General features: G+C 42.9%; 1 protein-coding gene across 3 annotated transcripts in view; it reads left to right on the top strand.

Annotated features, from left to right (window-relative positions):
* The first annotated feature begins 6,059 nt into the window (after positions 1-6,059).
* CASS4 (Cas scaffold protein family member 4) overlaps positions 6,060-24,873 on the top strand; it is a 56,414-nt gene continuing 37,600 nt past the window's right edge. For 2 of the 3 annotated variants that reach the window (XM_081946537.1, XM_081946538.1), the window contains exon 1: positions 6,060-6,264. In XM_081946537.1, the coding sequence (XP_081802663.1) occupies positions 6,196-6,264 (69 nt within the window). In that variant the 5' untranslated portion in view covers positions 6,060-6,195. Of the gene's footprint in view, positions 6,265-14,811; positions 14,914-24,873 lie in introns of those variants that run through there. The other variant, XM_081946539.1, reaches the window with a different exon arrangement.

A 24,873-nucleotide genomic window follows, 5' to 3' on the forward strand; every position in this document is an offset into this window, starting at 1 on the left:
CCCCGAGCAACCTTTTGTGATCCAGGCAGACGCCAGCAACATGGCACTGGCTACTCCAAAGAAACAATCAAGGAAACTGACAACCCTGTGCCTACACCTCCCGCATGCTCACAGACACAGAGAGACAATGGGCCGCGTGGGAAAAGGAGGCTTTCACAGTGAGATGGGCACTGCTAACCTGGAGATACCTGCTGGAAGGGGGCCAGAAACTGTTCGAAGTCTGGACTGACCACAAAAATCTGGAGGTGCTTAGAACCCCATGGAAATTATCACCCAACAAGTCGGATGGGCTCAATACTTCAACCATTTTGATTTTGTTTTAAAGCACATTCCAGGGGTAGGAACATTCTAGCTGACGCCCTCTCCCGCATGCCCCAGAACAAATGCGAATGGGAGCATGTAGTGGACACCATCATTCCCTCTACTCAAACCACTGCCCAAGTGACCACCAGGCGGCAACACCGTGACCTGCAAAACCAACCCACAAGCGACCTAACCACGAGGCTAAAAACTGAACTGCTAGCAGACCCATGGTTCCAAAACAATCAACACATCTTGACGAAAAGGCCTTGCATGGAAGGGGACGAAACTCTACATCCCAGAATCCCTACGCACTCTAATTCTCCAGAGGAGTCACGATGCCAAACCGGCAGGCCACTTTGGGTTCCTGAAGACTTTACACTTAGCCCGGAGGCAATTCTGGTGGCCTGGCATAAAGAAAGATGTGGATAACTACGTGAAAAGTTGCACCATCTGCGCCACAATGAAGAGACGACCGGGAACCCCCCCCCCCCCCCAGACTGCTGCAAACAGTAGCAGAGCCAACAAGGCCATGGGAGGAGATCACAATGGACTTTATAGTAGAGTTGCCAAAAAGTGGGCGAAACATGGTGATTTGGACTGTAATAGACCTGTTCTCCAAACAGTCACACTTCATACCCTGTAGCGGACTACCCTCGGCTCACAAGATGGCTAAACTGTTTGTGAAGCATATCTACCAACTGCATGGAGTACCTTGAAGAATTATTTCAGACAGAGGGGTCCAGTTCATGGCTAAGTTCTGGAAGGAGTTCCTGCGGTCCATTGAGTCATTGCAGAGTCTTAGTTCAGCTTTTTATCCAAGCACCAATGGGGCATCAGAGAGACTGAACGCCATGGTAGAGCAGTACCTGAGGTGCTACATGAACTATCAGCAGTCCAATTGGGCAGACCTTTTATCTTTTGCTGAGGTTGCGTACAATAATGCTGTTCATAGTAGCACATGACTCACGCCGTACAAAGTAGTGAGCGGCATGGATTTCGTCCCAATGCCTGAGTATCTAAGGGACCTCCCCCTCCTCAGTCAGCTTGACTGATTGGATGTTGATGTTGAAAGCAACCTGGGAAAATGTCAAAAAGGCACTGGCTAAAGTGGCACAAACCTATAAGAAACAGGCAGATAAACACCAGGCTCCACAACAGCCATTCTGGGTGGGAGAGAAGGTTTCCCTCTCCACAAAATATTTGAGATTAAAACTGCCTAGCAAGAAACTGGGGCCAAAGTTTATGGGACCGTTCCCCATAGTAAAGATCATCAATCCAGTCACAGTGCAACTGAAACTGCCTCGATTGCTGGGGAAGACACACCCTGCGTTTCATAGTAGCCTCTTAAAACCCGTAATCAGATTCATTGTGAGACCACTACCACGGAAGCCCCCAGGTCCTGTGGTCATATGGGACCAAACCCATTATGAAGTTCAACGAGTCCTTGATTTGAGGTGGCACAGGAGACAACTCCAATACTTAATCAAGTGGAAGGGCTACCCCTTATCAGAGGCATCTTGGGTAAAAAGTAGGAATATCCAGGCTGATCACCTTATAGCAAAATTCCATGCAGAAAATCCAGGCAAGCCTGGGGGAGAAACACATCCCTAAATTATATACCTGTACTCAAATTGTCTTTGTGTCACACAGGTCACTTTCAGGAAGTGAGGGGAGCCGGATGTCAACTTTTAAAGTGTTGCCATGACTATTATCAGATTGGCATTCGAGGGAGTATTCCATTCATTTCTACACCTAGTTCGTGAATATGATTTTTGACGCATGACAGAAGGGAAGAGATAGAGGGGTAAAGTTCAATCGCAATTAAGCGGAAGCCAGTTTTGGCTCCACAGGAGTACACTCCAGAATGTTGATCCTAATGAATGAATGGATTTCTTTTGAACTTTGTCTCGAGGCTCATAAATTAAGTAGGTCATCTTCTGGGAACTTCACAGCAATGACTTGGACTATAAGACTTTCCAGTTCCCTTTCATCTTCGTTACTCTGTGATTTTATCTCTGTCATTAAAATACATGTGTTTTCTGATACAATAAGTTTTTTACAAGCAGTCCTACTTAAAAAAATACTTTCAAGGGGTCTGGTAATGTACCACTTAAATTACTGCAATGCATTCTGCATGCAGTTGCCCTTAATGACAATTCTACAGCTTCAGTTAGTATAAAATACCAAAGGAAACATACATTTTTACTTGCTAGATTTATACCTGCATTTCTGTCCAGGTAGAGTAGAGAAAGAAATCAACTCCACAGGAAGACTAAAACTACTTTTATTGAGATGGACTATTGCAGGGGTGTCAAACTCAATTTCATTGGGGCTGCATCAGGGCTGTGGTTGACTTCGAGATTCTGGGCAGGCATGGCTGCTTGGATGGGTGTGGCCATCTCGATGCCACTCACTGGGCATGGCCAACTCAATAGGCGTGGCTGACTGGGTGGGCATGGCCAGCTTGATGCCACTCCCCAAACTGCTGGCATATTTCCTCTTTGCACTGGGTAGACTAGGCTGAAGTGATGTGGGCCAGCTTCTTACATTTTCCAGGACAGCCCACAGGCTGGATCTTATAACATCACAGGCCGGATGTGGCCCGTGGGCCTTATGTTTGACACCCCTGGGCTATAGTAACAGAATCTTTTAAGTCTGTGTCCTACTTATATGTAGTTTCATAAATTACCTTCTTATAGTATTGTACATCTTCTGGTTCAGTAAATTAGTGAGCTGTTTGTCTGAGCCCTTTCCAAATATTGTCTGTCATTATGTACTTAAAGTAAGCTTTACCCCCTTCTCCTCAATCTTACACATCTCCATGAAGGTCATTTTCCTTACGTGCTACATTTTCATTCAACAACATTAAGATGTGTCAAACTCAGCTTCCAGAATTCTCCAGCCAGTTCCCCATTCAATTTTGGAAGCTGAGATGCAAACATCTTTAAGCTGCTGAGGTTGAGAAACTCTGTTTGTAGAAGCTTATTACATGGGACCAGTGGTGGGATTTAGCCAGTTCGCACCTATTCGGGAGAACCGGTTGGTAACTTTCTAAGCAGTTAGAAGAACCGATTGTTGGAAGAAATCTCATTCTGTTTTTTTTCACTTTACAGGGCTAATCCTGTAAGGAAGGCAGGAAGGAAACATTCTGGTGTTGTTTCTAGCCTAATCTTTATTGCCCTGCTTACAGAAACTGCCTCTCTGGTTAACCCTTATTACATGGTAAAAGCTAAGGCGAAGCACCCATCAACATGAGTGATGTTGAGTTGGCCACATCCACCTAGTCACATGACCACCAAGCCCCGCCTACCCTGATGGGCATTAGGGCAGAGAACCGGTTGTTAAATTATTTGAATCCCACCACTGCATGGGACCTTCACTTCATCCCTATAACAAACCTGCAGAGTAGTTTGGACTGAGTCAAAGTCACCCAATGAGTTATCATGACTGAGCACGGACTTGAACCTGTGCCTCTGTCATCCTTTCCCAACTCCTTAAGCATTACACCACACAGGCTCTTTAACTGGAGCTAAGTCTTCAGTGAACTTTTTACCTTTACAGTTTTAGTCTTACTATCGAAAGCTTTTGCCAAACATGACAACTTTCAATACCTGTGGACTTCACCTCTGAATTCCCCACCCAGCATGGGGAAGTTGAAGCCCAAACATCTTCAAATTGACAAGTGTAGAAAAACTCTGGTCTAAAGGATCTGAAGGAACGTCTCTTTCAATACGGTGCATTCTTACATATTTCCTAAAGATCTCGGAGACATGCCTCAAGCAGCTTCCACTGCTGGTGTTTCCTGAATGGTTATCCCTACATCTGAAGCGAGGTATGTCTGGCACGGACTTTATTGTCTTTCCAGAACAAAATGGTTATTTCCACCATTCTGTTAATATTTTACATGCATGGTTTTTTTTTGGGGGGGGGAGCTTTTCTTTTATCGGTGTATATATTTATCTGTTATGTTTTTAATTTTTTACTTTATTTTAGGCCCTCAGTGAAAGTTTTGTTTTGAAGGGTACGTAGGCATTTTTGAAATGAAAACAAGTTTGGTAAGACAGATGCCTTTTCCCCTAGAAAATCAATTCATATTTAACAGATTAACAGAGTTGGAAGGGACCTTATAGGTCATCTAATCCACACACACACACACACACACACACACACACACACTCAAGCAGGAGACCCTACACCATTTCTGACAAATGGCAGTCCAAAGCTGCAATCAGACAAACTTGATCATTGGGCACTATCTAATAAAATGAAATTCAATGGTGAAAAGAGTAAGGTTCTACATTTAGGCAACAAAAACAGAATGCACAGGTACAGTATAGATGATACCTTGCTCAGTAGTAGTAACTGTGAAAGGGATCTTGGAGTCCTAGTGGACAACCATTTAAATATGAGCCAGCAGTGTGCAGCAGCTGCCAAAAAAAGCCAACACAGTTCTAGGCTGCATCAGCAGAGGGATAGAATCAAGATCACATGAAGTGTTAATACCACTTTATAATGCCTTGGTAAGGCCACACTTGGAATACTGCATTCAGTTCTGGTCGCCACGATGTAGAAAAGATGTGGAGACTCTAGAAAGAGTGCAGAGAAGAGCAAGAAAGATGATTAGGGGACTGGAGACTAAAACATATGAAGAACGGTTGCAGGAACTGGGTATGTTTAGCTTAAGAGAAAGAAGGACTAGGGGAGACATGATAGCAGTGTTCCAATATCTCAGGGGATGCCACAAAGAAGAGGGAGTCAAACTATTCTCCAAGGCACCTGAGGGTAGAACAAGAAGCAATGGGTGGAAGCTAATCAAGGAGAGAAGCAACTTAGAACTGAGGGAAAACTTCCTGACAGTTAGAACAATTAATCAGTGGAACAGCTTGCCTCCAGAAGTTGTGAATGCCCCAACACTGGAAGTCTTTAAGAAGATGTTGGATAGCCATCTGTCTGAAACGGTATAGGGTTTCCTGCCTAGGCAGGGGGTTGGACTAGAAGACCTCCAAGGTCCCTTCCAACTCTTCTGTTGTATTGTATTGTATTAATCTCTTCTCGAAAGTGTCAAGTGATGAAGCTCCCACCACTTCCAAAGGCAAAGCTGTTCCATTGGTTGATTGTTCTCACTGTCAGAAAAATTCTCCTTATTTCTAGATTGAATCTCTCCTTGACCACTTTCCATCCATTGTTCCTTGTCTGGCCTTCATATGCTTTGGAAAATAGCTTGACCCCCTTCTCTCTGTGGCAGTCCCTCAAATATTGGAACACTGCTATCATGTCTCCCCTGGTCCTTCTCTTCACTAGACTAGCCATCTCACTAAATTGCACTAGGATTTCCCTGTGCATAGACATAATCATGATGGTGATGTCACACTGTACACACACCCTAATCCGCTGCCTCTAACAGCCCTCTTTAAATCCAAAGCATGAAATTTTACACTCCAACTTTCAAGTCTTAATGCTGCTTTGGATAATTTCAGAGCTGGATTGGAACTATCAATGATATTTCATCCCGGTGGTAAACATTCCCACTAGGAAAGCAAACAAACCACTTCTTGCAATATGTTTACAGCTAGCAAGCCTTACGGTCCTTCCTACTTGTCTAAAATAGGAACTACAGGAAGATGAAGCAAAGCAAAAAAAAAGTTTTTTTTCCTGTGTGTGGTTATTTGAAGTAAAGCTGCAATCAGTCATGAGAATCCAACTCATTTTAAAATTAGACTCCCGCCTCTGTTCTGATCGTTTTGCATTGATGATATTCAACTTAGCTGAAAGAGATACATATTCCCCACCAACCAGGACGCCTTTAGAGGGATATGATTTCAGATCCTTTTTCTCAAAACACTTCTGACCTCAAACTTCTTGCAAAACTCAGCTGTCCTGCTTTGATGATTGATGATGATTCAGGAAGTGGTATCTCTTACAACTATGGATAGAAACATTGGATTCGGCACACTTGCAAAGGTAAATTCAGGGGGAGTTTGATTGCAGAAACCTTTGAACTGTGAGTTAAAAGAGGTATGTTCTAGTCTTCTACAAATATTCAAAAGATCATAGAGATCACTAGGACTTAATTCTAGAGAAGCGTGTCTATATGACAGCAGTTTAAGGGAACTTAAGCTTTCAATAAGTTTTGTTGAACATAATTAGAATGGTTTATGAATAAATCCACAGATGCTAAAATTCTTCTGTAGCACTCCTATACTTATTTATAGACTTGCACTGTAAACATTGTAAGGCTATTTTGGAGAAATCTGAAATATTATTGAAGAACCAATGGAGAACTAAAAACCTAATAATAATAATAAAATTCAGACCCGAACTGGGCACAGGATCTAACTATCTGTACTTTTGAATGGTTAGGAAAAGGCTGATAGAGGGTTTTATTTTGCTTTGCTTGGTATGGATGTTTCTAAATGGATGATATAGATGTTTCTAAGTGGATAAGTTTTTATTGTGGAGGTTGTCCTCAGAAGATAACTTAAATCTCACCATCCTACTGTATGTTGACTTAAATATTTTAGGAGAGCAGTTGGCTTCATCAAGTCTTAAACTGGAGGTATAGGTTTCCCGGTTCAGTCATGTCCAACTCCAAGGCATGGTGCCCTTCTTCATTTCTTAAGTGAAGGAGCTAGCATTGTCCAAAGACTTTATCTGTGGTCATGTGGCAGGAATGGCTATAGGCCAAAGGCACACAGAACACTGTTACCTTCAAACTGCTAGGCGGGGAGCAGCTGGGGCAAGGAAAGGGAACTCACTCCATTGTGCGGCACTCAGATCTCAAACTTGGACTGTTAGTTGTCAAGCTGACAAGCTCAGCGTCTTTAACTATTGAGCCATCGCTAGAAATGCATTCTCCAAAATCATATTTCATGACTCCAGTGTCCACTTGACCAAAGGATGCATGCATGATGAAACCAGAGTTTGGCAAAACACTTTGGGGCACCCTCAGCAGACGAATAGGACTTTTGAAGAGTTGGCAGTTTTAGTCACACAAATGACCAGAATTGCCTTTTGCTAGAATCCAAAGGTTTATATTGGAATAATTTCTAAATCAGTTTTTTGTTTTGTTAGAACTTGGTGTTGGCTCTCTTGTCTAACTATAGAACTCCTGCATCCAGTTGGATTGCTTGAAACCGAGGCTAGATTTTTGCATGATCTTAGAAGAGGGAGGAAAATCCTCAGGGACGACTCATACCTCGGTCAGCACTTATTTACCCTCCTACCATCGGGAAGGAAATATAGAAGCATAACCAGCCGCACAAACAGGCTGAAGAACAGTTTTTATCCGTGGGCTGTCAGACTCCAGAATGCAAAATAACATCATAACTAAGTAGTACGATGGACTTGCAGGCTGGCGCAATGTGTAACAGGCTCACACTGGGTGTTTGTTAATATGATTTATTGGGTTAGCGATTTGTTTTGGTCTTCACTGTGAGTTTATTGTGTGTGGGGGGGGGTGCACTGAAGGAACTCAACCAATCTCACTGTACATATGTTGTGCACTAACAATAAATATTAATTATGATGATGATGATTTCTAACCATGCTTTTATATTATGATGACTGGGGTAGATAGGACTACCAGTAGGTGTTATTTACATGGTATAAAAACTCAGTCTGACAACCAATCAATAATTAATGGTAACTCCCGATCAGTTTTTTTCACCCACCCAGTATCCCAGACAACCAACACAACAAGATGAATTAATTCTACTTTATTGTCAAGCTATGTTAAAATAATTTTGCAATTCTGAAAGCACAAATGTCCCACCTCCATTTTTAACTGCTTGGTCGATTAGGATAGGTCCTTCCTAAGTTTCTTTCTCTGATGATTAAGTAACTGCAGGCTCTTCCCTTCTCCTGCCTGATTGTTTCCTAGACAGCATCTCTTTCCCCTTTTCTCCAAGGTCAGTCATATCTTCCATTACATACCTTTCTACAAGTAAAGACATTGGGTAACCCAGCAGGAAATTGGACATTTCTCCCATTCTACCTGTTGTTGTTTTCTTTTTTCTTTTTGCCTGCTCATGGTCATTCTGTTTATTTGTTTAGGTAGGTAAATATTGATTTATTATTGAAGTTCATTTGCCACTACATGTCATGATCCCGATTAATGAACCCAAGCAAATCAGAACTCTTGAGGCTCAGGTCTTCCTCTAAGAACTTCTTAATGGGGTACATCATATCAGCACAATCAAATGGAAAACCAACTCTAAATGTTTCCTTTGGTTTCAATATAATTAAAATAAGAAATAACTCCTTCCCCTAAGGTCACAGGTCATGTTGACCAATTAGGTTAGTTTAAGGGCTCTTCAGGCACTCATCCCCCATCTCTATAGAGATGAATTTGGTTCCCACAAGAAAGTTTTGTATTTTGTCTAGCAACATATTTCATCCTCTTTCCCCCTCCCCCCTCTGTGTGGCGACTGAGGAATAGAAAAATGGCTTCTGCCAGGTTCAATTCAAAGTTGACACTACAGTTGCCTTTTGATGTATGATCTATACTCTTAATTGATCATAAGACTGTCCAGCATTGGAGTAAAATATGGTCGGCTTAAAATTTAATGCTCATTTTGGTCATATCAGACTAAATATAGTGGTACCTATTTATCTACTTGCATTTGCATCTGTGGTGGGATATGACCTGTATGCCCCGGTACGAGCGTACCGGTGCCTGCTGGGAGCATCAGGTACCGTTCCGGTATGGTGTGCCAGACGGGCCACCTGCCCGCCCCCCATCCTTACCTATATTTGAGCCGATCGGGGCTTACACGCACGGTGCATGTGGTGCCTACTCAACGCTCCGCATGCAGCTGGAGTGTCGCAGAGCCGTTGTGGAGTGACACAGGTGGTTTGAGTTTGAGTTTTGAATTTTATTAAATTTATATACCGCCCCCCTCTCCCCGCAGGGACTCGGGGCGGTGTACAGACAGTACAAATAAAACAACAAAGCAAGAACAACAAAACATTAGACAACTAACATAAACATACGGTCTGTGCAATACCCGAACTCATTTCAAGTTAAAAACAGTCTAAAACCAAATTAAAACCCCAAAATTTACAATATTAAAAAGCCATCCAGGAAGGGCAGTAATAGATTGTACTTATGATTCTGATTAGGCTAGGCCGGCTAGCCGGAACAGGTGGGTCTTGAGTTTCTTACGGAAGGAGCGGAGATCAACAGTAGTTCTAATGTCACGGGGGAGTTCGTTCCAGAGGGTTGGGCCCATCACAGAGAAGGCCCTACTCTTGGGCACCGTATGCATGCACACGCTGCATGTGTGCTGTGCATATGCTGCATGTGTGCATGTGATGGACGCCTGGCCCCGTTGCACCATACTGGTTGCAACGGGATCTTGAACCCACCATTGATTTGCATGCTTTCAAGCCGCTGGAGCATGAGCTGGAGCGAGGGCAGGATTTCACCCTGTTGCTTGGTGCTTGGATTTCAAACCTGGGCTGTTGGCTTTCCAGATGACAAGCTCAATGTCTTAACTGCTGAGCCACCTTGCGACCCATATCAGACTACACCAGTATTTTTTCAAAGGGTGATCTAACTAGTAACAGTAGCTCCTACTCACGATATCTATATATTATGTCCGGGGCTGGGTTGCTGCCACATGCGCATTTGCAGTTGACTATAAATTGTTCTGCGCATGCGCTGAGCATGAAAAAAATACTAAAAAACACCAGGGAACCAGTTCAGGGGCATGGCCCAGAGGTGGGTGCCTATCATTTCAGACCGCTTCAGCCAAGTAAGTAGTAACTCGCCTGGACACGCACCCAAATTGGTTCTATCCTTGGGGCTGCCATCTTTATTTTCTGTTCTGCACATGCGCAGAACAATCTTCATTGGAAAAATGTAAGTTTTTTTCCTTTTCTAATGTTGTGTGCATGCGCAGATCTTTTAAGGTACAAATGCATATGCACGTGGAGCACACGTTTTGTGTGTGTGCACAAAAAAAATGTGCATGCTGAACTGGTAGAAATGCTGGCAGGAACCCACCCCTGGCATGGCCAGCCTGGGTCACTGCCGGTTCTTTGACCCAGGCCAAAATACCACTACCGGTTCGGCCGAACTAGGCTGATCCGGGAGCAACCCACCACTGATTTGGTCCAGTATCAGAGACAGAAAATCTCTTGGTAACAATAAGGTGCTTGTTTTATACTTCTTCTACTTTTGTAACCTCTCCAATATTTTCCTGGTCAGCTGTTGTGGGAAAAGAATAGGAACAATGTATTTGGTGCTTAAGATTACTGTCCTGTGCCCACTTACCTCAAATATGCATCAAGTAAGCCATGCTATGCTATGCTATGCTATGCTAGGATAGGATAGGCTAGGATAGGCTAGGATAGGCTAGGATAGGCTAGGATAGGCTAGGATAGGCTAGGATAGGATAGGATAGGCTAGGATAGGATAGAATAGGATAGGATAGGATAGGATAGAATAGGTTAGGCTAGGATAGAATAGGATAGGATAGGATAGGATAGGATAGGATAGGATAGGATAGGATAGGATAGGTTAGGCTAGGCTAGGCTAGGATAGGATAGGTTAGGTTAGGCTAGGCTAGGCTAGGCTAGGCTAGGCTAGGCTAGGCTAGGCTAGGCTAGGCTAGGCTAGGCTAGGCTAGGCTAGGCTAGGCTAGGCTAGGCTAGGATAGGATAGGATAGGAAAGAAAAATGAGCATTTTGCAATCTTCAAGGGAACCTTCAGAGTAGATGCAGCAGGAACTACTGTTGAATGGAAATAAAGAGAATCCTATTGTGTCTGATATGCAAACAAATATGGGTTCTGCAGTTTAGTGAGATAATAGACATGAAGGACTAAACCCCGTTAAGGTTTAGGTTAAGGTTGTACAGATTGATTGTGTGCATACAGATACCCTGTTTCCCTGAAAATAAGACCTCCCCAGATAATAAGCCCAATTGGGCTTTTGAGTGTGTGTGCTAAAATAAGCCCTCCCCTGAAAATAAGCCCTCTCCTAAAATATTCAAACGCATGCGCAACCGTTCCCCAGCATTTCCTCGGGGGGAAGGGGGTGGGAACATGCCCCAAGTGCCCCATATGTACCTGCCATCCACACGGAACAGCCTCATGGTGGTTGCTCTTGCAAGCTCCAGCTACCGCACCCCTTCTCTTTGTGGCAGCTGCAAAAAGAGCAGGAGCCCAGCGACTCTAGGGCTGGCATCAAGTAAGCCATGCTGTGCTATGCTATGCTATGCTATGCTATGCTATGCTATGCTATGCTATGCTACGCTAGGCTAGGCTAGGCTAGGCTAGGCTAGGCTAGGCTAGGCTAGGCTAGGCTAGGCTAGGATATACCTGATTGATTAGTCAATTGACCATGTGAAACAAGACTATCAGGCACAATGAAATACAATAAAATGAGATAAAATCCAGTGCAGTGAGATAAAATAACTGCAAATAAAATATAATGAAATAGTATAAGGTAAAAAAGAAGAAGAAAACTTTACTAATTAATTCAACTGACTGTATCAAATATATAAAACTGATACAAAAATGCAAATAGGTAAAACAAAACTTCATAACAGACATGTTGTACTCTTTGAGATGGCCTTTGAAATGCAAAAATTCTTTGAAAAGCAAAAACACTTTGAAATGAAGAGTGCAGTCTTATTGACGATGGGCAGGTTTTTTTCCCTGCAATGAGTAAGGCTATTTCTTCCAGATACCTCCCAATATTATTTAGTTTTTAAATTAAGCGTCTAAATAAGCAGCCCTTTCTGCACAGTGTAATTTGCAGTCAACAAAAATGTGTCATGTCTTCAACGGCTGGTACTCCACAGATGGACAATCTTCCTTCAACTGGGACTCCATGAAACCTCCCTTGTCTTACCACGGAGTCCAGTTGTTTGAATTGAGCTCTTCTGAGATGCTGAGGCATGTAAGTTGTTAAAATATTTTTCCAACTGGGAGGCTGATGTGTGATCAGTCAATTTTATTAAATATGATGAATGGAGTGATGTGGTGGCCTAGTGGTGAAAATACTCACCTCCCTCTTGGAAAATTCAGAGTTCAATCCTAGGGAGCAGCAGACGTTTCTTTCTAAGGACAAAAAGAGAAAATATCTGCTGTGAACTCTGCATAGGCATCAGGACGGGCACCCAGCCAGTAAATGCTCAGCTCCATCCAATCACCCCGGTTCTACTCCAAATTAAAGGATTATAGGGTCATATAAATGGCCATCCCATTCCCCCAAGGTCAAAAACAACCCTGATGTGTCCCTCAATGAAATCGAGTTTGACATCCCTGATCTAGTGGTTAAGGCACTAGGCTAGGAGACAGTGAGTTCTAGTCCTGCCTTAGCCATGAAATATTGGCCTTCCAACATAATCAGCTTTCTGGGAAATCACAAGTAAGAACAGATAGAAACCCAGGACTGGAAAGGGATGTTCAGGCCAGCTTTGAATAAGCTAAGTTCCTGGTGCTTCAAATGAGGAAACCATACTGAGTTCTCACAGTGGAAAAAGGCGACAAAAGAGGAAACATTGTAAAAGCACGTAGCCTATTCAAAGTGCTACCCAGTTGTTGCATATATTTTCTATGGCTAATGCCCAAAGGAAAATAGGAAATAAAGAAAAATGAGCGTTTTGCAATCTTCAAGGGAACCTTCAGAGTAGATGTAGCAGGAACTACTGTTGAATGGAAATAAAGAGAATCCTATTGTGTCTGATATGCAAACAAATATGGGTTTTGCAGTTTAGTGAGATAATAGACATGAAGGACTAAACTCCGTTAAGGTTTAGGTTAAGGTTGTACAGATTGATTGTGTGCATACAGATACCCCGTTTCCCTGAAAATAAGACCTCCCTGGATAATAAGCCCAATTGGGATTTTGAGTTCATGCGCTAAAATAAGCCCTCCCCTGAAAATAAGCCCTCTCTTAAAATATTTAAACGCACGCGCAACCGTTTCCCAGCATTTCCTGGGGGGGAAGGGGGTGGGAACATGCCCCAAGTGCCCCATATGTACCTGCCATCCACATGGAACAGCCTCATGGTGGCCACTCCCGCAAGCTCCAGCTACCACACCCCTTCTCTTTGTGGCGGCTGCAAAAAGAGCAGGAGGCCCAGCGATTCTAGGGCTGGCAAGAGGGTGCCAGAAACAGAAGCAGAACTTCCAGCCCTTTCTGGATCAGCTGACCTGCAGGCCTTGGGCCAAGGGCCGAGGTTAAGGGGCCTCCTGCACCTCAAAAATAATAAGACCTCCCTGAAAATAAGGCCAAGCGCTTATTTCACAGGGGTTCAGGAGACCCTCTAGCTAAAATTCTGTGCAGTTCAGAGAACCCCCAAATTCCACTCCTGGATGGCCCCGCCCATCCTGCCCCTCCCCTCCCAGGAGTCCCCATGCGGCCCGTTTTGGATGCAGATAAATGCAGGGCACGCATGTGGAGGCTCGAGGAAGGTGAAAAATGGGCCTATGTTCGGGAAGGCCAGAAACAGTCCCATTTCCAGCCTCCAGAGGGCCTCTGGAGCCTGGGGAGGCCGTTTTCGCCCTCACGGAGGCTGGAGGAAAGCCTCCGGAGCCCAGGAAGGGCAAAAACACCCCCCTGTCATGGTGCAGGCGGATGACTAGGCCACACCCACCATGACCACACCCACCCAGCAACCAGGCAGAGAAACCCTTGCTAAAAATTTTGACGGCCACCCCTGGACCTGGCCCATAAAACCACCAAGAATCGAATACCTCTAAATGGATACCATCATCATCATCAGTAATAGCATGGAACCTACCTAGGAGAAAGCTTTTTCCCTTGCTCAGATTGTCCCGTTTTTTGAAAGTGGGTGATAGATATTTCCAGATCTATGAAAGTCCCTCCAACCCACACTATGTGGCTGGGGTTCTTTTTTTTCTTTGAAGTGATTTACATTGCAGATGCCAGTCCAGGACAGATGTCCCATTTGAATAGGCAGGCCTCAGTGAAAGTATTTTTTTTTTAATGGCTCTGTCACGGCTTTGTTCCTTTTGATAAATATTCTCTCCCCACCCCTCCTCCCCGCCCTGTTTAAAGATGTTTTTATTCAGCCTCTGCTTGGAATTTGAAAGGGAACTCCTGAGGCAGCAGTGCTGGAAAAAAATGAGAAGTAAAAACACCCATCAGAAAACCGGCAACTTTGGCTGCAGTGTTAGAACGGCTGCTCTGAAGTAGGGCTCAAAGAGCATATTCCTTAGCCACGTTCAGCCTTTCTGCGTGGCTTTTAGAATTCCCCCATTTAGAGGTGTGAGCCTCGTACATTGGAGACTACCAAGCACCTCCTGGGGAGACCTTTCAATCTGCATGAGTTAAAACTGCAAGCCGGTTGCAATCCTGGGGGGAAATTTCAATGGGTGATGTGATTTGGACACACCACACACATCCTGCAGTGCAATCCTTCCTCCCTCCGCCCACCCCAAGGAAGGCTGTTCATTTCACTCAGGGGGAAAAAATGACTTATCGGTGCTGCGAAAGGAGGGCAGGATTAGACAGCTGAGGCTCACCAGTAGACTTTTAAACGGTGTGCTGCAGAAACGAAAAGCCGGTTTTAGCATGGACTTTGAAGTGATGGGAGACAGTGGGGCCAAGTGATACAAGAAAGATGAGAGTCAACGTGAGTATGGTGCATTTCTTGCAGCTCTGGCTGTGTCTCATTAAAATACATTTACTTTATTTATTCATTAGAGACGATCACTAGGTTTATGGTACGTTTGCCTTGGGGGGTGTACGCGCATTTATTTTGATATAAAGAGCATGGGTTAAAAGAAAATCCTTTTAGGTTATGGGTTTTTTCAAAAAAAAAATTAGCGCTTTTCCATATGGCATTTTATACTTTTCACCTTTTGCTTTCCTTGATTGAATCGATAAACCTCCCTGAAAATTTTCAGTGATAGTCATGTAAGTGTAATCAACTGCTTCAAAATTTATACCGCTAGAACAATTCTTCCACGTGTAACTTACCTGCAGGTCTGATCTGTTGGATGGGTTTACTTCTGAGTAAGCATTATAAGGGGAAAGGGGGCTCTCATTTGTAGGAACTACTGCAGTTGTCTTAAATGCATGCTCTTATTAGCGGATGTGAATATAGGTTGAAGTATAAATGTTTTCCATTGTTCTCTACCTTTCTTTGGGAAGTCGGTGTAAAGACAGCAAGCTTATATATCAGGAAGTGGGGCAGGAGAAGGTTACTGTCACATTTTGTTTGCCCTCTTGTAAAAATAAAATAGGTTCTATGCAGAATGCACCATTCCCAGCTGTCATTTTTAATTGGTGAAGTACAGCTACATTAACAGGGATAAATGATACCACCGTGATTATGCCATCAGTAAAGAAATACCTAACAGCAGTTGAAGTGAACTGAAAGTGAGGGGGGGGTGTGTGGAGAGATTCTGTATAATGCTGTATTGCTATAAAACTAGCTTGTTTCTGATACCATATTATTAAATCAGACGATACAGAAACTTTACTTTGTCATCTCATTTTTGCAATATAAAAGCATTTCAAAAATTAATAGGAACACCTCTCTTTAATCTACTTGTTAAACTCAGGAATAATATTTTTTTCAATCTTCATAGAGTAATTTTTACTGACTCTCATGCTTGGAAGGGAAAAAGAGTTCTTCAAAAAATCCCACATCTAATTCTTTAGGGAGATAAATCATCATATTTACATTTCTCATTACTACTGTATCTTTTTGCTCTTTTAAAATCACATTGACATGTAATCATTGGAAGCCAAAAAAAAAGAAAAAAAAGAAGAGCCATTGGAAGGTATGACTAAATCCATACACAGACACCCTTCAATGTTTTATTTTTTTGCAATATACCAACACAGGAAATCTGATGTCCAACTCTTTAAAAGCAATTGTTGATAAATCCGATAAATACAGAAGAAGATTTTTTGTTGAATTAACTTTATCGCTAAATCGTAAGATCTTACATTCCTTAAAATTTAGACCAGTAGCTTTTTTCAAAATTGAATAGTCCAGTACCTCTCTTCACATTTTGTATTACCAATATTAAACTTCATCCTGTTTTGTTTTGCTTTTTTTAAAAAAAATGGTGTAAAATTGCAGTGTTGGTTTTACTTCAAACATAACATCTCTTAAAATGTGGGGTGTCTCTGAAACTTGCCAAAGGATCCAAGACACGTTGTTTGACTGTGCATACTTTCATTTTATATATATTACTGTTCAGCAGATGACTCATATTCAGAACACATCCTTTCAAAAGCCTTAAACTGGGCATTATAAATCAGTTAATTCAAGGTATAATGCGTTTTGCTGACCCACAACTTCCCCACTATCTCCAAATTGGCATTAATTTACAGTTACAATTTCTCATTTTGAGCTCCGTTCAGAATTTATCTACTGGCCTATTAACGTGCAAATATATCCAGCAGCTATCAAGACTGAGAAAGGCACCCTCCTATAAGTTGACCTCGGGCGTTGCCAAGATTTTAAAAGAGGTCAGATAATGATTCTGGAAATAAGCCCAAAGAGGATGATATTCACCAAGATTCTCATGCCACAAAAATACGGATGCTAAAATTCCAGTCATAAAGTTGAAAATTAAAGCCATACCTTGGCAAAGAATGCCCAGGGACCTTGACTTGACACAAACATTTTCTCAGCAATTTGCTTGCATGAAATATATAATAATGCCAGAATTCATATTAAAATACACATCAGTTCTAGAGACTGTTATTCGTCTTATTTACATTGCCTCCACAGCGCTCAAAGGCAATTTTAGTCACAGATATATATCCTCCGTGATGTTATTTATGCATGTAGGCATTTTTAATTCAGCAAACAGTGATATATATTCCTAGGCAAATATAATCTCACGTGTTTTTATACAATTCAAATAGATTTTCAGCCTTTCCCAAAAGAAACAAAGAGGTTCCTGATTGGATATGCATGGTGACTAATTGATTCTATGGCATGAATCTCAATTCCAGTATTAAAAGGGAAATTTCTTTTGTTTCAAAGCTTTACATTCAATTTACCGTAATACTCTTCTGTTTTGAGACATTAGAGGTGATTAGATTCCTCACTGAAGCTAAAACAAATGGGGGTAGAATACTCTTCAGTATTCTGCGGCCCAGCATTATAAGTGAATCTGGGATCCTTGCAAGGCCACAAAAGGCCACAAAAGGTCACCGGACTCGCTTATAATGCACAGGCTGCTCCAGCTGACCTGCCCCCCCCCCTCCATGTGCTTAGTTGCAGCTTACTTACCTCCTCGGCAGGCAGCGATAGAGAGCCAAGCAGGAAAAAAGGTAAATGGGTTTAGATAGGGCTCTTAGAGGTGGGCAGGGCAATTGGTGAGCCAGCCAATCAGTGAGCGGCGGGCAGGGCAAGCGTGGTGCGGATGGGGGGAGGAAGCTGGAACCGGTTCTAAACGGCACGGATTTGTGGAACCTTTTCTATAGAACCGGTTAGAACCGGCAGGAACCCACCCCTGCCTGTAACTGTAATTCATCCATTCTTAATCAGCAGAAATTATTTTGGTATGAAATTTGCTGCCCCCATTGCCAATGTCCCTCCAATTCTATCTCTCCTGTTTCAACTCAACACAGTCATTGGAGTAGGTAGTAATGGAGGACATACCCTAACAAATTCTACCAGGGTTTGCCAAACTTTCTGCAATCATAACCATTAAATAAACATTTGGAATATTAGCAGCTAATATTTGCTGGGTTTCATATTTTGTTACCACCGGTTCACCATGTGCGTGCCCACCGCTTTGCAGGCACATGTGCCCCTTCTGCACATGCGCCCCTTTTTCACATGTGCCCCTTCTGCACATGTGCCCCTTTTTCACATGTGCCCCTTCCTCACATGCGCCCCTTCCTCACATGCACCGCTTCTGCATATGCGCTTTGCTCGTGTGTGGCAATTTCTGCTACAAGTTTGGTTAAACTGGTGCGAACTGGCTGAATACCACCTGTAAATATTAGAAGACTTTCAGATTAAACAAAAACCCCTCTCTACATTCTTAATATCATGATAGTTCACATGGTTGAAGTTTTGGATGCTTTCCCACCGTCTCCTTTTTAAAAAGGACCTTTTAGACTAAAAGGACACCTGTTTAAAATAACACCTTGTGTTGTGTTGTGCTGTGGAGTTGTTTACCACTTGATTTCCTATGCCATGTGCTGTCAGAACGCTTACTCCAGTGGTGGGATTCAGAAATTTTTACTACCAGTTCTGTGGGTGTGGCTTGGTGGGCAGTGTGCAGGGGAAGGATACTGTAAAATCTCCATCCCCCCCCCAATCAGCTGGGACTTGGGAGGCAGAGAATAGATGAGGGTAGGGCCAATCAGAAGTGGTATTTACCGGTTCCCCAAACTATTCAAAATTTCTGCTACTGGTTCTCCAGAACTGGTCAGAACCTGCTGAATACCACCTGTGGCCTTACTCCCAAGTTGATTCCTGTTCTTTAGCTGTTCCCTTCATCTGGCAACTCTGCACATGCACACACTGGGAACAGGCTGCAGCTGTTCGTTTGCCTCACTGATGCCTGACTCTGAACGCAGCTGATAACTGACATATGGCTCAAGCCCTTGTGAGAGCCTTCCCCAGACTCCAGGACTGGCCCATGTTCCTTCTCAACCTCCTCAATGTCTGAATCTGCTGCCAGCTCTGCTGGCAGGCCACAACACTTATATATCGCTTCACAGTGCTTTACAGCCCTGTCTAAGCAGTTTACAGAGTCAGTATATTGCCCCACAACAATCTGGGTCCTCATTTTACCATCCTCGAAAGGGTGGAAGGCTGATTCAACCTTGAGCTGCTTAGAATTGAAGGCATCAAACTCTTGGCAATGTGAGCAGTTAGGCTACACTACTGCATCACTATGGCTCTGGCAGAAGCTGGCACTTAGGGCATGGAGGGAGGGAAGGAGAGAGAGGAGAGAGAGTGAAAGAGAGGGAGAGAGGGAGGGAAGAGAAGAGAAGGAGGGAGGGAGAGAGGGAGGGAGGGAGGAGGAGAGGGGAAAAAAGAGAGGGGGGGAGGGAGAGACAGTGAAGTAGGAATCACCAGCTCTCACCAGCTGGTGCTTGGCACCCGTGGGGACTGATGCAGTATGTAGACTTTAACTAGTTGTTTGATGGCAGCTGCCAAGCAGACTTTGTGTCCAGTTATGAATGTGGGCCAGGTATAATGACCAGCACAACTAAAGAAGATGTATGTTTATTTTACTTATGGATTGGATATGAGAACCAGGAAGTTCACCTAAACATCGCAGATAAAAGTTATTGCTAATGAAGAATTTATGTGGAAAAGTGTTTCAGTGATAATCTGTCTTTTCCACCCATCTCTCTTGGCTTTCTTTGCCTTTTCTTTGACTCATAAAACTGAAGAGCCACTCCTAGTCTGACTTTAACTGAGAATTGTTCAATCCAATTGATACAATTCGGGATCTTATTTCTAGCTGATTCACCCAGAGAACATAGTCTGACCTCAAGAAGCACTGGAGATGTGTTTACACGTTCGCAGATGATAAGACCTGCTAGTATTATTTCTACCAGATTTAGAAGGATAGCAGCATGAATAATAGAGCCTAAATGTTTTTGTGGATTATGGTCTAACACAGGCATGTCAAACTTGATTTCATTGAGGGCCGCATCAGGGTTGTATTTGACCTCGGGGTGGCGGAGTAGGCGCAGCCAGGATGGGCATGGCCAGCCAAATGTCACTCATGTCAGGGATACCTATGGTGGCCACGTGCTAAGGTAGGACTTTCCTCAGATCCTCCCTCACTCTCATTATAATCTCCTTCCTTCCTTCCCTCCTTCCCTCCCTCTCTCCTTCCTTTCCTTCTTTTTCCTTCCCTCTTCATTATCCTTTCTTCTTCCTTCCCCTCTTTTCTTATTTTTCCTTCCTTGCTCTCTTCCCATCTTCCCATCTTTTTCTTTGTTTTTCCTCTTTCCCTTTCTCCTTTCCTGTCCCAAATGCAAAAGGGGAAACATTTCTCCTTTTTGTTTGTTTTTCGTTTGTTTTGCTAGCCCTCTGCCAGCAAAAATGGAGATCAGGGGGAGGTTGCGCACGGTCGTCCCCGGCAGAGGTGGTATTCAGCAGGTTCTGACCAGTTCTGGAGAACCAGTAGCAGAAATTTTGAATAGTTTGGAGAACCGGTAAATGCCACCTCTGACTGCCCCGCTCCCATCTATTCTCTACCTCCGGAGTCCCAGCTGATCAGGAGGGAATGGGGATTTGCAGTATCCTTCCCCTGCCACGCCCACCAAGCCATGCCCACAGAACCGGTAGTAAAAAATGTTGAATCCCACCACTGGCCCCTGGGCCCCATTTGTAGTTGGGACGGTCTCCTGCAGCCCTCTGCCAGCCAAAATGGAGCTCCATTTGGAGCTCTACATGTTTTGCTTCTCATCCAAAAAGCTTACTCAGTTCTGAACTGAAGCTTTTTGGATGAGAAGCAAAACATTTTCAAAAGGAAAAAAAAAAACCACATAGAAAGTTCAGTTGCCTTTTGAAAAGCACCTGGGACAACCAAGTTCTGGATGATTGAGAATCTCCATAGATAGAAACATGGTTTGTAAAGTGCAGGAATTATCATCAGACCACCACATTCTAAGAAGTCAAGCCCAAAGAGACTCCATTTTGATTTTTGCAAGGCATATGAAACTCAACACAGATACAGTAAACATATCTTCATTCAGATGATTGAAATAAACGGGAGATGCTAGAAATCATCCATGGCATACTGAAAAATCACGTAAAGTTATGATTGCTCTGAATTCAGAAATTGTCTCCGTAATGATCTGAAGTACTGAAGGACATGCCATATTTATTGGCCAGATATATTATGGAATTATCAGGGATCGTTTTCTTTACTCTTTGAGCTCCATTTTTCTTAGTTATATTTCAAAATCTACTCTTCATGTTCCCTAATCCTATTTTCTCCTTAAGGAACAGGTTTTTTTAACTGGTATAAAATACCTATGATCTAAATTAATTTTTCATCGATGGTCATTTCCCTCCAATGACTGTAGCAACTTCATCCAGTAATTATTGAGGTGGCAGAAAACCTATTCTTGTTATTGTTATTTTGGCTGGATGACTCTAACATGTTATATGATACTTTATTAGTAGCAGTGACGTGCGGTGAGGTTTATGGCTGGTGAGGCTGGTGACGTCATCAGGAAGGCGGGGAATTCTTAGCAAGGCGTCGGCCACGACTCAGTTTCCAGGGTCCTTTCGCGAGCGAGCTGGCAGGGAAACGGTAGCCGACGGTCCGAAAAGTCCGTGCTTTCGCGAGCAACTTCCCGTAAACCTGCTGTTGCTCAGTGCAAGGAAGGGAGCCGCTCGCGCATGCACATTCGCCCTGGAACCATGAGCTCCGGCGTCAGAACCCGACAGAAGGCGGGGAATGGGACCACTTGTGCAGGAGGGAGGCTGAGGCTAGAGGAGCCTCCTGCACCTCCCTCTGTCCTGCACACGTGGTCCCATTCCCCGCCTTCCTGAGTCAACATGAAGGGGACCGTGGCTCGCGCAATCACATTCCCCGAGGCTCCTCAGCGCCTTTTCCCTTTTTTTTTCATGATGAGAGCAGTGAGGCTCTGCCTCCCCTGCCTCCCCTGACCGCACGTCCCTGATTAGTAAGAATCTTGCTTTAGTGTTCTTCTTGTACTAACCTTATTCCTAGAAGATGCTACCATGACTGGGTTTTGGGTCAAGCTTTCGGTTCATTCTGAAGCTTTTCACTCTGAAAAGGTCCCCCTGGACAAGTTCACTAATAGTGGCTTTCCTTGAGCATTGAATCTAGACTACTCAAAATACTTCGGAAAACTCAAATTTCAAACATTTGGAATGAGATGCAATAATTATATGCATGCATTTTTGTACCAATTCTGCCCTATTTCTGATTTTATATTATTATAGTCAGTAAAATCAATGATAAGGTAAAATAAGTTCACAATTTCCTGCATGATTTTGAAATTTATGGTACTTTCTAATAGAATACTAAATATTTTATAAGAACTGTTCACTGTATTAAGTATACCTGTAAGGTTACGGTATTCTATCTGTGTTCAGTTGTATTTTATATACACTTTGAAATATTTAAAAAGCCATTGGATTGGACCTTTACATAACTAAAAGCCGATGAAGTTAAAGACCGAACTTATAATTTTGCAGAATCAATTTCTACTTTTGATTTGATGTGGAGGGTGGAATTAAGTATCAACAGATATGTAGCATGTGAATAAAGACAAAACAATCTCAGGTTTGGCTCAAATCTTGGTAACTTAGCTAAACACATCCATACAATTTTCTTGACAGCAGTAGGGAATGATCTTTCTCTGGAATATTTCTTTGATTTTTCTACTGTACAGCCCAGAAATTAGTCCCCATCTGTGCATTAACAGATCTAACCGTCCTGAGACCAGAAAGGAAAGTGGGTTGTAAATAACTTTTGCCTAACAGATGACATTGCTGAAGCTGCATCTTAATTGTGTTCCACAGCTGAGTCAGTCTGTTGCAGAAGATCTGTAGTCCAAAGGATGAACCTATTTCTTTATTCTTGCCTTCCTTCTTTCTGGTCACCCTGTTATGAGTCATTTTGTCAAGCGGAATAGGAAATGGGGTTGGGGAGAGGAAGGAAGAAAAAGGCCCTAACTTGTCATTCTTATTAATAGAATGACAATGCAGAAGGTGTTTGTGTTACAGGTAGGATGTGAAACTAAGTCTTCCTTTCCAGAATGCAACGACATAGCCATTTTCTTTTCAGGTGTGATTGCCGAATACCTCAAAAAAAGTATCTGATAATGTGGTAAAAACACCTCTGTGTTCCTGTTAACCACAGCACAAAAGCATCCACTGGTATACATTTTGCAATATATCATTCATGATCTGCAAACATCAGTTTAGGATTTTTTTCTCCTAGCCATGTGGGTAGGCGTTCCTGCTTGCCTTCACTCAATAGGAAAAAAAAATCTGTACAAATTTTTAGTTCTCCAACCGCCAAGTTCTAATCTATCCCAGAATGAGCAGGGATGTAATAGAATAACAGAGTTAGATGGGATCTTCTAGTCCAACACCCTGCTTAGGCAGGAAACCCTACACCACTTCAGACAAATGGATATCTAACATCTTATTAAAAACATCCAGTGTTGGAGCATTCACAACTTCTGGAGACAAGTTCTTCCACTGATTAACTGTTATAACTGTCAGGAAATTTCTCTTCTAAGTTGCTTTTCTCCTTGATTAGTTTCCACCCATTGCTTCTTGTTCTACCCTCAGGTGCCTTGGAGAATAGTTTGACTCCCTCTTCTTTGTGGCAATGCCTGAGATATTGGAACACTGCTATCATATCTCCCCTAGTCCTTCTTTCTATTAAACTACACATACCCAGTTCCTGCAACCATTCTTCATATGTTTTAGTCTCCAGTCCCCTAATCATCTTTGTTGCTCTTCTCTGCAATCTTTCTAGAGTCTCCACATCTTTTCTACATCGTGGCGACCAAAACTGAATGCAGTATTCCAAGTGTGGCCTTACCAAGGCATTATAAAGTTGTATTAACACTTCACGTGATCTGGAGGCAAGTTGTTCCACTGGTTAATTGTTCTAACTGTCAGGAACAATTATCCTCAGAATGTAATCAAAAAAGTTACTGGTGGCCACAACAGTGCAATCAATATATTAAAAACAGGTGGTGTTCCAGTTGCACTCTCAAAACCACCAGCTGGGCTTTGTAGTCTTTGACACCTCTGGTAATAAGGCTTGTGAGTGATCCTATCATTGTCCCAAAGGTGCTTTTTCAAGAGGCAACTGAACTTTCTTGTTTTTTCTTTGAAGATGTTTCACTTTTCCTCCAGGAAGCTTCTTCAGCTCTGACAGGATAGTGGGGGATAGAAGCATTTATATTCCTTGCAGACACTTGGAGGTGCTTCAATGACCTTCTAAAAGGATGCAAATGATCAGCTGCCTTCAAGGAACATAAATCCTTCCATTCCCCATTATCCTGTCAGAGCTGAAGAAGCTTTTTGGATGAGAAGTGAAACGTCTTTAAAGAAAAAACAAGAAAGTCCAGTTGTCTCCTGAAAAAGCACCTTTGGGACAACCATGACCCGGGTGACTGAGAATCTCTACAGACTTTTGACCCTACATTTACAGCTTTGTTGCGGGGTAATTTAAGGACAGCCATTGGTAGTTCCTTCCTTAATTGATACTTCAGGGAAGGGAAGGGAAGGGAAGGGAAGGGAAAAGAAAGGGAAGGGAAGAGAAAGGAAAGGGAAGAGAAAGGGAAGGGAAGAGAAAGGGAAGGGAAGAGAAAGGGAAGGGAAGAGAAAGGAAAGGGAAGAGAAAGGGAAGGGAAGGGAAGAGAAGAGAAGGGAAAGGGAAGGAAAATGAAGGGAACAGAAGGGAAAAGATTCCTTGTATCGTTTTATGAAGATTTTAGAAAAAGGACATTAATGTTTAATTATTTCTGAAAAGAGAGTCCAATAGACATTTGTCTTAACACTCCAGTAGGACATTATAACCTGCTACTTTTATCCTGATGGAATATTGTATTAAAATATTGTAGTGTCAGTTTGGCTCCTTTCCCAGAG

This window comes from Natrix helvetica (assembly GCF_964273705.1).
Source record: "Natrix helvetica genome assembly, chromosome: 3".
NCBI lineage: Eukaryota > Metazoa > Chordata > Lepidosauria > Squamata > Natricidae > Natrix > Natrix helvetica.